This window comes from Nicotiana attenuata, unplaced genomic scaffold, assembly GCF_001879085.1.
Source record: "Nicotiana attenuata strain UT unplaced genomic scaffold, NIATTr2, whole genome shotgun sequence".
NCBI lineage: Eukaryota > Viridiplantae > Streptophyta > Magnoliopsida > Solanales > Solanaceae > Nicotiana > Nicotiana attenuata.
The window spans coordinates 48,736-62,373 of NW_017674204.1; the positions used below are offsets into that span (position 1 = coordinate 48,736).

At 37.3% G+C, this 13,638-nt stretch overlaps 1 protein-coding gene across 1 annotated transcript; it reads right to left on the minus strand.

The window, feature by feature from the left end:
* Nucleotides 1-4,739: 4,739 nt before the first annotated feature.
* LOC109218190 lies at nucleotides 4,740-6,172 on the minus strand. Its single transcript, XM_019382539.1, has 4 exons — nucleotides 5,657-6,172; nucleotides 5,445-5,570; nucleotides 4,899-5,340; nucleotides 4,740-4,774 (listed from the first exon to the last, which is right to left on the minus strand). The coding sequence occupies exons 1-4, from the start codon at nucleotides 5,738-5,740 to the stop codon at nucleotides 4,740-4,742; spliced, it is 687 nt and encodes a 228-aa protein (XP_019238084.1). The 5' UTR covers nucleotides 5,741-6,172.
* Nucleotides 6,173-13,638: the final 7,466 nt, after the last annotated feature.

The window sequence follows — 13,638 nt, forward strand, 5'->3', positions numbered from 1 at the left end:
TTCAGCGCGGAGTTTCAACCAGGGAACTTCAACTCGGGAGATGAAAAATCTTGTGTTTGTTGAGTTCGTGCGATGGTTTCATTCACCTTGGCTAATTCTGATTCAAGGTTGAAGTCCTCTTGACCCATTTCTAGTAAGGTGTCACGACGAGAATTTAGCAAGGCCCAACTCACCTCAACATCAGTTTTTTCTTCAAGGATTTCATAATCCCTTTCCCAAGCAGCGACCTCGTTCTTGAGTCCTTCATTCTCAGCTAATACGGAATTATAAGAAGATTGAAGGGAGGCATGAGAATTCTCCAATGCATGCATACTATCCACAGAGGCACGAAGATCCTCCTGTGCCTTAGTCAAATTCTGAACTAACTCTCCGGCATAAACTTCTTTTTGGTTCAAAAGATCCTTCAATGCCCTGATTTCTTCACTGGCCTTGGATAATTGTTCTGAAAATGAAGTCTCAAGGCGTTCTCTTTCTTTTTCCCCCCTGATTCAACGAAGCCTTGATGACCCCCAACTCGGAAGTGAGTGCTCGAACCTGTTGTTCTAAGGCACTCTTGTTCTCTTGTAAATCCTCCATGTCGAGTTGAACACTGCCAAATTGTTCCTTCCAGTTGTTTGCCTCAAACTGAGAATCACGTGCTACCTTCTCCAAGAGGGAGATTCTGCTCATCAGCTCAGTGCCAATAAGATTGGCCTGCAAATAAAAGAGAAGTGAAAATCCCAGGGTCGAAATTTTTTATAGAATGGAGAAAAATAGGAAAGAAGAATACCTTTAAAGTGGCATGCACTATGTCATTCATGAGGGTTTAAGTTTTGTTTTTACAATGGGGCCAATCAAAGGCTTGAGCCAAATAACAGCCTGACCAGACTTTCTCAAGAGACTGTTGTTAGCAGGAACCTCAATAGGTACGCTCCTCATAGTAGTACTCTTACTTGAAGAGCCCACCTCCATATGGTGAACAATAGATGGAGGAAAAGACAAAGGAGGAGCGATAGAAGGAGGAACAGAAGCAACACTTGATGAAGGTAAAGGAGCAATCATAGGTACGGGAGATGAAGAAGAAGATAAGGGAATTTCATCTAAAATAGGTCCTAAGTTTTCACTACCAAAACCACTAGCAAAAAGTTGATCGATAGACTCACGAGTGTCGTGAGGAGAGACGTCATCATCAGGAATGATAACTGGAGTAATAACAGACTTGGAGGGAGATAGATGAGGGGAAACTTCAGCCTCATCATCAGAGACGATACGTCTCCGGGCTCGAGGCCTCATCACCAGGGAACCTTCATCTTCCTCCTCTGAATCTTCTTCTTCAGTTTCAGTAGCTTTTCTTTTTGAAGAACCCAAGAATACATCTTGGGCTGAAGAGGTGCGAGTACTCAAAGAGTCACGAGCAGCTATGATCGACTCTGCGGTGACCCCACGAATAGCAAATCCTGATAAAAAGAAGGATAAAAGTTAGAACAAAAAAGATATTTAGATACAGACAAGGAAAAATAGAAACCCTTACCATGAGTTTTTACTTTCCAACCATAACGGCTGGAAAGGTTTTTCCTCGACCTACCCTCCATTGGAGCGGCCTTCAACAATTTTCCTACCCAACCACGGAAGTTGGGCACGGTTTCCACGACACCCATGGTTGCTGAGAAAGAAAAAAGAAGCGACATTAGAAAAGGTGATAAAACCTGAAAGGGAAAGGCACGGGAAGATTTAATACTTACGTGCAAAGTTCCACTTCTCTGGGAAGGGAATGTTATTTTCGCCCACTAAACCAGCAGTGGGGGCAGCAACAAACCGGGCATACCAGCCACGGTCTTTATCGTCCTCAGGGCTCACTAAAACCCTTTTGCTCCTGGCTGCTAGGGTAAAAATGCCGTTGCGAAAAATCCTAGGGGAATAGAGATGAATTAGGTGGGGAAAAGTAAATTCGGCATCTGCCAAGTTAGTGAGGTGCCTTAAGCAGGCGACAACCCTCCAAACGATTGGGCCAATTTGACCCAAGCTGACATTAAAAAAGCGACAAAAATCCAGAATAACTGGATCAATGGCTGGTTTAAACCCTAAAGTAAAGGGATACGTATAAACAAAAGAAAATCCAATAATGTAGGAGGTGATTCTCTGATTTGGATTAGGAATGATGATAGGGAAATCATCACTCCAATGACAATCTCTACGAACTATGGGGATTTAAGGGTCAGTAATTTGAGAAGGATAAGTATCAACTCGATTTAAAGAGGCGACTTGAGTTCTGAGAGATTCCCTATCATGGTAAAAAGATAAGTCCGTTGGAACTATTTCTTCCACTAAAGGTTCGCGTAAGGGTTCAGAGGATTCTTTGTTTCTGGAAGAAAACCTTTGAGAATGGGAACCTCCAGTTCTAGAAGAAGGGCCAGAACTAGAAGAAGGTGTGAGTGAACTAACACCATGGACAGATCCCAAACTACGGAGTCTACCACCACCACCTTTTCTATGCCTAACGGGAGCACTGGGAAAGCTGTCTAAAATAGGAGTTCTTCTAGGGTTAGGGTTCGGAGAAGCCATGACAAAGGAGATTGAAGTGAAGAAGAAGTGAATAAAAGCTTTGAAAAATTAAAGTGTTCAATACGCTTTAAATGGTAGAAGACAAAGATGGAAGTTATATTTATACCGATGAATGACCGTCAGAAGGAAAGAGTATAGTGATGGGAAGTCCATAATAATGATAACTGACACTTCGTGGATAGGGAAGCCGAAAAGAAAGCCTGAGAAAGTGCTATACAATTGTATGACCAATAAGAAGATGACACGTGTTTAGCGCATTAAATGAAAGTAATATTCAAACTGATGAATAAATGGAAAGTGGGGGGACTATCTGTATTGGGGAAAATTATATTTATGTATATGGTGACGTGTCATGATGTATAGACTGGTCAAACAGTCAAAGAAATAAGGTTGGTTAACAGATACGAGTAAATTAAATGGAGGGGGTGCGAGCAGTCATACAAGTAATTCAACGCTCGTACCTATTCAAAACATTTGAAACTCAAAGATAGCGAAGAATCAAAGGAATGAATCTAACAGCAAAAAGGAGCCCAGATACAGCATTTAATGAGTATTAATTATTGGAAAACGTTAGAGAATATGTATTTAATGTATATGATTGCATAACGTAACATTTAAAGTCATTAATTGCCCATAATAGCATTATTATGACAAAGGCAAGGCTCGTATCCCAAAAGAGCTATAAAAAGGGAAGAAACAAACAATTGTAGGGAGATATGACTATTGGAATATACTTTGATTTACCAGCTTTCATACTTGGTTACTCTAAAAAAAATTTACTTTTTCGATTATCAGTAACCCGATTCTTCTAAATTCTAGTTTTGACTAAAATCCTATTTTTTGGTTAAACAGAAACATGGTGGTAAATGACTAAGAAGAGTAGAACTATTAATATTAGTGTTTATGCAGGGCTTTAAATCCCAGTTCAATCAGAATTCAAGGTTCTCTGAACATTAGAAGCATGCACACAAAATAATATATACTCTCTGAGAGAAAGCGAGAGAGGGAAGGCAATGACATAGTGTACCAAGCCAATCGAGAGATGTGCAGATAAAAGTTATTTTTTCTCATTACTTATGATAAACGTCACATTCCCCTTTAGCTATTCCATCTTTTGCAGAGAACTATGGCAACGTGAATACGGTTTGAAAAAAGTGGAGATGTGCTCATTATGTAACTTTAGTGAAGAACAGGAAAATGCCACTCAATCCTAGTGTCTTTAATTAACACTTAATTGTGAACTACTTGGTGTTCGCAGATTAGCCTAAAAAACAGAAGATACTATCAGATTTATGGTCTGGCTACCGAAAATGCTTACCCTGAGTGAAGAGTATATCTGGTTTTAGTTTACAAAACCTTGTAATTTTAGTTTACTGATTGGCGGTATCTATTTTTTCTACAGTAGTTCTTTTGGTTATACTATGATGCCAATCAACTTTCCTTCCCCTCTTTTCACCTTTTGCGTGGCTATAATGCGAAAGGCTGTAGACTACTCCTGAGGAAGCACAAGATTTTGACCAGAAGCGGGATACATTTCGGTTCAACCAAAGAGTACGTGCGGATCGGTTTGATAAGCCATCAGGAAGAATATGATGAATTTATTCAAAGGTTGTCTCTGATCAGCTCTATGGACACTCCATAAATAGAGTTTAGTCTTTTTTGTAGGCATATAGTTTCTCTAAGACTAAATGGTGCAGAAGAGGGCTGTACACAAAAATGTATATATTAGTATTGGTTAACTTATAGATTCTCTATCAGTAGCATTGCTCTAGTTCAGTATAACCACTAATGCAAATACATCGTCAATTTGTTTGAATCTTTTTCACTCAATTAAGGACCAAAGATGTCTTGTTTTGATCACACAGGAAACGAGATATCTCAAACTAAAATGCTATGTAATTCCACATCACCATGTTCATAGCCTAGTACACCATCAGATTTATGGGCTAAATCCTAAATCTCCCATAAAACAAACACCCCCACCCACCCCACACACACACCAAAGAAACTAAGCATCCATGTTTGTTTTTTATTACTCCTACTTTTAGACCATATCCAGCAAACTCCAGTATCTCAAACCTTGACAAAAAATAAATAAGGGTAATTCCTAAAAACCGAAAACCAGCGTGAACCCCATCTCCAATCGACCCCGAAACAACTCCAAAACCCAGCCAAAACTCCCTTAAATTAAAATGACTTCACAAACAACCCCTCTTTCTCCACCATAAATATCCTTTAAAACCATTAAAACATTGCCAGAAAGAGAGACCGCGAGAGCGCACATTGGTAGAGAAGCAACATAAAAAAGAGGAGAAAAAGAGGAAAGAGAAGACGAGTATTATTTGATACGGACTAACCTTGATTGTTACTGCCAGCGGATGGATGATTGATTTGTTGAATAGCACCTTGTTGTGTAGAAGAAGCTTCACTAGGTGCACGAACAATGAATATTAGCATGTCAGGATCAAGTCTCAAATCGGGGTTGAGACGTTGAAGTCGTGTAACGACTTTCATCGTAATATCTTGTTCCATAGCTTCCTTTTGTGCATTCAACTTTTCCAGCATTCTTTGTTGCATCCTCTCTTCCATTTCCTCCATTTGTTGTTGCATTCTCTCATCAGTAGCATTTACAGAGGATCCAAAATCTCCTTTTTTCTTTTCTAAGACAGTCTTGTTAACTCCTCGTCCATACAATCTTACCCGACCTGGGTGCTCAGGTCCCATGACTGATGCAAACGCGTCAACTGAATCACTACCATCTCCACTTTCTTGAGTTGATTGTATTCTCTCCATTTTAGTCTACAAACCAAATGCAAGAGAACAGAGTTTAAGTAAATAAAACTAAGTCAATAATTAACAACAAATAAATAATCACGACAAACTTTAAATTAGAAATTTCTTACAATTTTACTAATTGTATTCTCATAAGAGCCTTTGTATACTCGACCAGGTTTTTTTTTTATTGTAGCCACAAAGATGTCCTTACTTGATAGGGAATCCGAAGTATCAGCCATTTCCTTCTTTTTTTCCTAGTCATATGAAAACTGGTATGAGAATCTTTTCATCCAAAGTTAGCAAGTTCATACTTTAAGAAAAATAATAAAAATAATTAAACCTCGATGATTAGAGCAAAAGGTGTTTTGCCAGCAGTGTATGGATGCTTCAACTTTTTTCGATTCTCGATATTGGTTTCGGACATTTTCTGCAAATAAACATCTAACTTACCAGTTCAACATTGTCAAATATTTCAAACAACAAATTTGCATAAAGAAATAAGTATCAGTATCCGTGTCATGAACTTTTGGAATATAACACATCTATGAATCTGCTAACCCAATTCAAATGCAAAGATTCCAGTGAAAGAACACAAAGCAGTTGAGAGAGGAACTTAACCATTGTCCATCAGGTTAAAGAAATGAGACATTCTATAGTAATCCTGACTTGGAAAATACAAGATCAACTAATTAATCTGCTATATAAACAGTTAAATAATCTGCTACCATTTTCTTATGCATGGAACAAAGGATCTAATAGAATCAAAATGCATAAGGATGGGTTTTGCTATCATAAAGACAATTCACAGACACTTTTAATAAATGCTTCAGCATAGTTAAGAGCAGGCCTAGTAGGTGAAAGACATTTCCTCTGATTTGACGAGGTAAACACGTTACATTAAGGGAAAATTTTATTTTGTTTCTCATACAACTGACACTAGTTGTAAGAGGCATCTTTTTTGTCTCACAATTTTGTGGACCCACAAGTGTAAGATAGGGGTCCACAAATTTGTAAGACAAAAAGGAGCCTCACACAACTAATGTAAGTTGTGTGAGACACAAATTAAAACTTCTCTACATTAAGCCAACAATTGGGCATATAGATAAGTTCACTAGCATAGTATACCAACAAAACTCAATACATGATTTTTATTTAAGCTAACATGACAGACATGTAGGAATCAGGATTGTGTAAAGTCACATAACAGTTAAAGTCAACAAACCATTGCCAGTAATGGGAACAAATCCCTTAATGGGAAGTATTCACAAATTCAAACCAAGTAAAGCACCATAGCAAAGTCAGAATCAGGGCAAGTAAAGCTAGCACATAAGTGCAAATATAATTTTTCTCACACTAAAGTCATAGAATAATTTATGAACAGAGCAAGGATTAACACGATAGAAGTAAAATCAAGTGCAAAGGTCATTAATGTAGTAGCAGGAATCTCACAAGAAGGCTCAAATAGTCCTGAAAGGGTGAATATTAAACTCATTACAGAGATCAATAGAGAATAGTCTTCCTAACACACTTAGCAAGGTTCATTACATAGTTTCTTTACTTATCAAATCATCACAAAGAACACATAAGGGTCATTCTGTCACTCTACATATGCAGGCTGCTAATTAGAGTCAAACAGATTAATATAGAAACAAGTCAATCAGACTTAAAATTTCAGTGGTGAAGAGGCATTTGTTGCGCTGTTGATTGATAATAGCAGATGAAATATGACATGGTTTTGCTATCCAACTCATTGTCAAGTATTTATGATTTTAGGCCATTGTGCCTGAAGATCAATAGGCTCCACTGTTTTTATGACATGATGGAAAAATAGGATTTTTGGAAATCAAATTGATAACGACGTGTGATTTTCCTGTAATTATTCAGATTCGGACCACTTGGTCTGCAATTAGAAATAAATTTACTGCAATATTTTTGACAACTTGTTTGGTCCCTCATGCTAAGTCATTATGTAAAATCAACTTTCCTGGTTAATATTACCTGAGTTATTTCAAAAAACCACACATTCAAACAGCACAAAGTTATTTCAGCCAAGACATTCAAACAGCACAAAGTGTAAGAGGCAAATCATATCTAATATCTAATTCATTTCACGACAGTGAATAAGGCATGTAATCCCCTTTCTCATGCATGCCGGCATCTAATAATTTCTAGTTTATTTACAGGAGCTTTGTTTATTCCAACCAAAAGTTGGCAAAAGTTGGATGTAATTACCTTGGGGGGATCGGAGTTCCAATATTCAAGAAGAGCTTTAAAGTGAGATGCCGGAACATCTAGAGGCCTATTCTCCATCCGAAGCTCGTCATTCGCATATGCTTCAAAGTGCTTTTTTTATACTTTCTCCAAGCAGTACAAATTGAACCAAAAACCCATTTCTTCGCTTCTTCAGGAATGTCATATTTTTCCTATAAATTTAGTACAATCGGGTTAGTATAAGAAACTATGAAATATCATCCACGCTTATTGAACATTAGGAACTTCAAACCTTGACATATTTCCAAATATCATTTTTTTTTATCTACTTTCCTCCAATCAAATACATTAAGAGGACAAAAGGTCTCATTACTTCCCAATGTGCCGAGGAAGCTACCCAACTCTTTCACAACATCATTAGTAGGACCAATGGGTTGATTAAACTCATTTAGCACGATTTTTTACGGTCCTTCCTCCCGTGCACACTTTGCATTTGAGTAGGGCCTCTTTTTCTTTTTGGCGCGGAAGGGCCTGCACTAATACAAAATAATGATAATCACCATTCTTCACCGTTAGTTAATTTTATGATTAAAATTTATATATACTTGTCTGGTTCCTTAGATTGTTCAATTACTTCATGATTGGTAGAATCTTCAGATGGTTCATGCACAGCTTGTGATGTAGGAGTGATGGGATCCATTGGCACTTGTCGCACTTGTTCTTGTACTCCTTGTGCTGTAGAAGAGGTACAAATCAGTGGCACTTGCCGCACTTTTTCTTGCAATTGAGATCTTTGCGAAACTTTTTCAGCTTCTGATTGTCTTTCTTCATTTTCATTAGACATTATTGCATGAAAGGTTCTTTTTGTTGTCAACGATTGATTTCGCAAAAATGCAATTGATCGAGATTGTGATTGTCTTTCGTCATTTTCATTAGACCTTATAGCTTGAGAGGTTCTTTTTGTTGTCAACAACGAAACCTTTTGGTTTTGCAAAGATGTAAGTGATCCAGCTGGAATGCGGTTGGATATTTTTTTATTTTTGCTTGAACACCCTTCTTGATTACAATAACAACAACAAACCAAGTTTGATCCCAACAAGTGGGGTCTGGGGAGGGTAGTCTGTACGCAGACCTTACCCCTACCTAATTCAGGTAGAGAGGCTGTTTCCAATAGACCCTCGGCTCAGGAAGGGCAAGAAGAAGAAGAGGAAAGCAAGGGAGGAAGAAAGATGGAAGATAAAAAAAAAAGGGAAAGGTAAAGGATAAGTGGCACCAAATAATAGCAACAAGGAATACAATACCTTACGCGAACAAAACCACATAACATAATAAAAATCTAAGAATATGAAGGGACATGCATACTACTAAGACTATCGGTGAACAACTATAAACTAACAACTAACCTTCTATCTTAATCCTCGACCTCCACACTCTCTTATCAAGGGTCATGTCCTCGGTGAGCTGAAGTAGCGCCATGTCCTGCCTAATCACCTCTCCCCAATACTTCTTAGGTCTACCTCGACCTCTTCTCAAACCCTCCATGGCCAACCTCTCACACCTCCTAACTGGAACATCAATGCTTCTTCTCTTAACATGTCCGAACCATCTCAGCCTCGCCATGAACACCCTTCTTGATTCATGACTGTTAAAATCCCTATCAGATTCAAATGAGCAAACGCGAAATAGGTTAGCAAAAGCATTAAGAGAAAGCATTTTAAAGTAATTTCTGAAACCAATATCAAATAGGTTAGCAAAAACATTACCAGAATTATATTCCCGAAAGCAATATCAGTTCTCTGTCAATTAATCCAGCAGTAGCAGCAAAGTTAATAGATCCTAAATCCTGCAAAATTGAAGCATATCAGAATAATAATCTACAAGATAAAAAACAAAAATAATCTTAATATGTGTGTGTGTGTATATATATATATATATATATATATATATATATAATATATATATAATATATATATATATATAACACTTACTCATATGGGACTGGATGGGACTGCTTCATCCAGTCCCAATCAGTGTCATCAAACCCATCCTCCTCTTCCGATTCTATAATCATATCATGTGAATTTTGTGCATTAGTTGGAATATCAACAATATCAACTGGTACATCATCTCTTGACCATCTAACGTCAACATCAGGTAATATAGAGGAGGAACCAATGTCATTATAAGGTTCCCGCCAAAATGTGTCTCCAATATTGAGATAATTCTCTTCCTCTAGATCATACAAATCAACAGGTACCTTATTCATTGCATAATAAACATCTTTTTCAATTGGATCCTCCACATAAAAAACTTGAATAAACTTGTGATGCCAACACAAAAATGGTCATCTGTACTGCATAATCTATTGAAGTACACCCGAGTTAACCCAAAATCATCTATTTCATTACGAAACCAATCACATCTAAATAGTACAACGCTAAAACAATCCAATAATCAACCTCAATGATATCCTGAATAGCTCCATAATAGATAACCTCACCATCGATGGGATTTTTGGTCCCTAGCACTAGCAAAACTATCAGTTGTTGCCGATAAAGTCACTCCACTATTTTTAAGTCTTGCTTGGGAATCCCGTTTTTTGGTATGAAATCGGTATTCATTAATAAAAATATTCAGAATATCTTTTGGCCACCATATTGGGCCCTTTGCTATCCATCTTAAATAATCTGGCATACAATATTTTTAACTTTCTCTTTAAACCAATTACTGAATTCCTGACTATGATTCCTCGCTCTTTCCCATGCATTTGATCTACTATGATGAACAATTAAATTCTTATGTTCCCTGAAATCATGATATTTCAAGTTTAATCATTTAATAAATAAATATAAAATATAAATAAACATATATAAAATTATCTTACTCGATAAACTTTTCCATTTGCTCATCTCCGGTATTGAACAGAGCATATCGATGTGCTTCAAAACATAACTGTGAATCCATGAGAAGAGTATTTTTTTTCTTACTTCCAATTGGATGGCCTATATTAGGGAATAAAGGTGACAAATTTTGAGAGCACTGATCATCCACAGTTTGGTACCTACTGAATTTTGTCTTCACGCCATCATGTAGGTATCTCGAACAAAAAGTCAAGCACTCATCAGCCAAAAATCCCTCTGCTATTGACGCTTCTGGACAAGATCGATTGCGTACAAACGCCTTGTACTTACATAGGTTTCTCTCAATGGGATACATCAAACGAAGATGAGCCGGACCCCCAAGCTTAATTTCATTCACCAAATGAACAGGCAAATGTGGCATTATGTCAAAAAATGTTGGATGGAAAATTTTTTCAAGCTCACATGTTATTTCAACAATTTCAGACTGCATTTTTTCAAGATCTCTTTTCCTTATGACCTTGCTACATATAGCTCTAAAGAAATTTTTCAACCTAATCAAGACCAATGAGACATTCTTGGGCAACACTTTTCTAACAGCAACCTAGAGCAAGTAATGCATCATAAAATGAGCGTCATGACTCTTGTACCCTGATATTTTCATCTCCTTCACATGCACGCGTTCTGAAATATTTGAAGCACAACTTTTTGGTAATTTAGCTTTTTTCATGACAGTACAAAACAATATTTTCTCTTTTGGTTTCATGTAGAAACAAGATTTAGCCAAACTTATAGTTCCATCATTATTTGTTTTTGGTTGTAGCTCCTTTCGTATCCCCATCTCTTGTAAGTCATAGCGAGAATTTTCATGGTCCTTTGACTTTCATCTATTTCCAATAAACTCCCAAGCAAACTATCACATATGTTTTTCTCAATGTGCATCACATCAAGATTATGCCTCAATTTGTTATGCACCCAATATGGCAATTAAAAAAATATGGATCTCTTTTTTCACGAACCCTTAGCACTCCGAGGCCTTTTTTTAGTTCCCCTTCCAAAGATATTGTTGAATTCAATCAGCTCTTCAAACACTTCTTCACCTGACAAAGGAGCAGGTGCAAGTCTATGCTCATCTTTACCGTCAAATTAGTTCTTATCTCTTCGAAATGGATGATCAAGAGGCAAAAATTCTCGTTGACCCAAGTAACACATCTTGTGACTATGTTTGAGATATTGAGAGCATGTGTCATAATTGCAAGTGGGGCATGCCAATGTCCCCTTAGTGCTCCATCCTGAAAGCATAGCTAATGCTGAAAAATCACTAACTGTCCACAATAAGGCAGCATGCATTCGAAAAGTTTGGTTGGTTACAACATCAAATGTGTCTATCCCTGTTTCCCATAGTTCCTTCAATTCTTCAATTAATGGTTGTATGTACACATCTATATCATTTCCTGGAGACGATAGACCTGGAATGATCATAGACAACATTATATACTCTGGCTTCATGCAAATTCACGGTGATAAATTATAATTCATTAACATAACAGGCCACGTGCTATGAGAAATGCTCCTCGTCAGAAACAGGTTGAAACCATTACTTGAAAGACCCAATCTAACATTACGAGGATCGCTAGAGAAGTCTGGGTGCAAATAATCAAAATCCTTCCAAGCTTCCCCCTCAGCAGGATGTCTTATATTCCCATCATTGAGTCGTTCATTAGCATGCCATCTCATCGTAGCAGCCGTTTCAGGACACATGAATATCCTCTGAAGCCTAGGCTTTAAAGGAAAGTACCTTAAAATCTTTGCAGCAATTTTAGAGCTTGTATTAGTCAAAACCAACATTCTTCCATCTTGAAGACCCACAAATAGAGCAATTATCGGCCTTCTCATTTTCTTTCCAAAATAACATGCAATCATTAGGGCATGCATGCATTTTTATTAATGAAGACACAAATCTTTTATCATGTTTCTAGCCTTGTTGAAAGATTCTGGTACCCGAGCAAAGGGAAATGCCTCTTTTATCAACTCTAACAAATCTGAGAAAGCCACATTACTCAACCCATGCAAGGATTTAAGCAAGTACAAGCGAATAGTGAAACTCAATTTACTGAAATTTTCACACCCCGGATATAACTCTTGTTTTCCTTCCTCCAGTAATTTGAAATATTTCCTTGCATCTTCAGATTGTCTTTCCTCAACTCCTTCTTCATCCCCTGCCTGACCTTCGATATTTCTAAATGTATCATGAAGCATTCCATCAATATCGTCACGCATGTTAGAACCTTCATCATCATTGCTTGGAAGAGGTGTATTTCTCGAGGAAAATCACTCCCCATGGAAACCCATTTGGTATAACCATCAACAAACCCATGAACAACCAAATGATCCTCCACCACATTTCTATAATGCCAATAGCGATTAATGCACTTTTTGCAAGGGCATAATATTTCATCTCCTTGGGCGGCTCATTCAAATGCCTTATCAAGAAAATTATTCACTCCACCTATATACTCATCCGTCCATCTAAGGAGATTCATCCAACTTTTATCACCATAATCCATGGATATCCTATATAATATATTCAAATCACCAAAATTAGTATTCAAGGTAAGCAAGGTCCAGGGATCAAGAAGGCCATACTTAGGAGATTCATCCAACATTACATTTACAACTGTTCTCACTTTTATTTATACCCTTATTCCATCTCTCTATTGATTGTCACTTTCAGTGAGTAAATCAGTAAGTGTGAAACAAGGAGACGACCAAGAATATAGAGGAAAACAAGACAGAGAAGAAGAGTTCAAAGCAACAAATGAAAATACATGGGCTGCAGTAACCTTATAGTAAGTGCAAGGTATGTCAATATTATTTGTGAGAACAACATGATAATATTTTAAATCAAAATGCCAAATGGGATTTTCCAAGATGGCAGAAATGATATGCCAAAAAGAGATGAATGAATCAACGAAAAAGAAGAGTGGTAGAGTCATCAGACAATGGCTGAATTGCAGCAAGTATCAACAAATATCAGCAAGGATTCTTGCACAACCAAAAACAATGTTAATGAACACAAGAATATGACCAAAATTTGATACTAACAAGTCATTGCTCACCTCTAGTCCCAGTAACCAAGAAGCAAATGGGCCGATGTAAGTTCCAGATAATTTAGCACTCCAATAGTAAAGCCCAGCTGAAGTCACAGCTGCCTGGATTAATCACGATGCAAAGTGTTAGGAAAAAATTGATG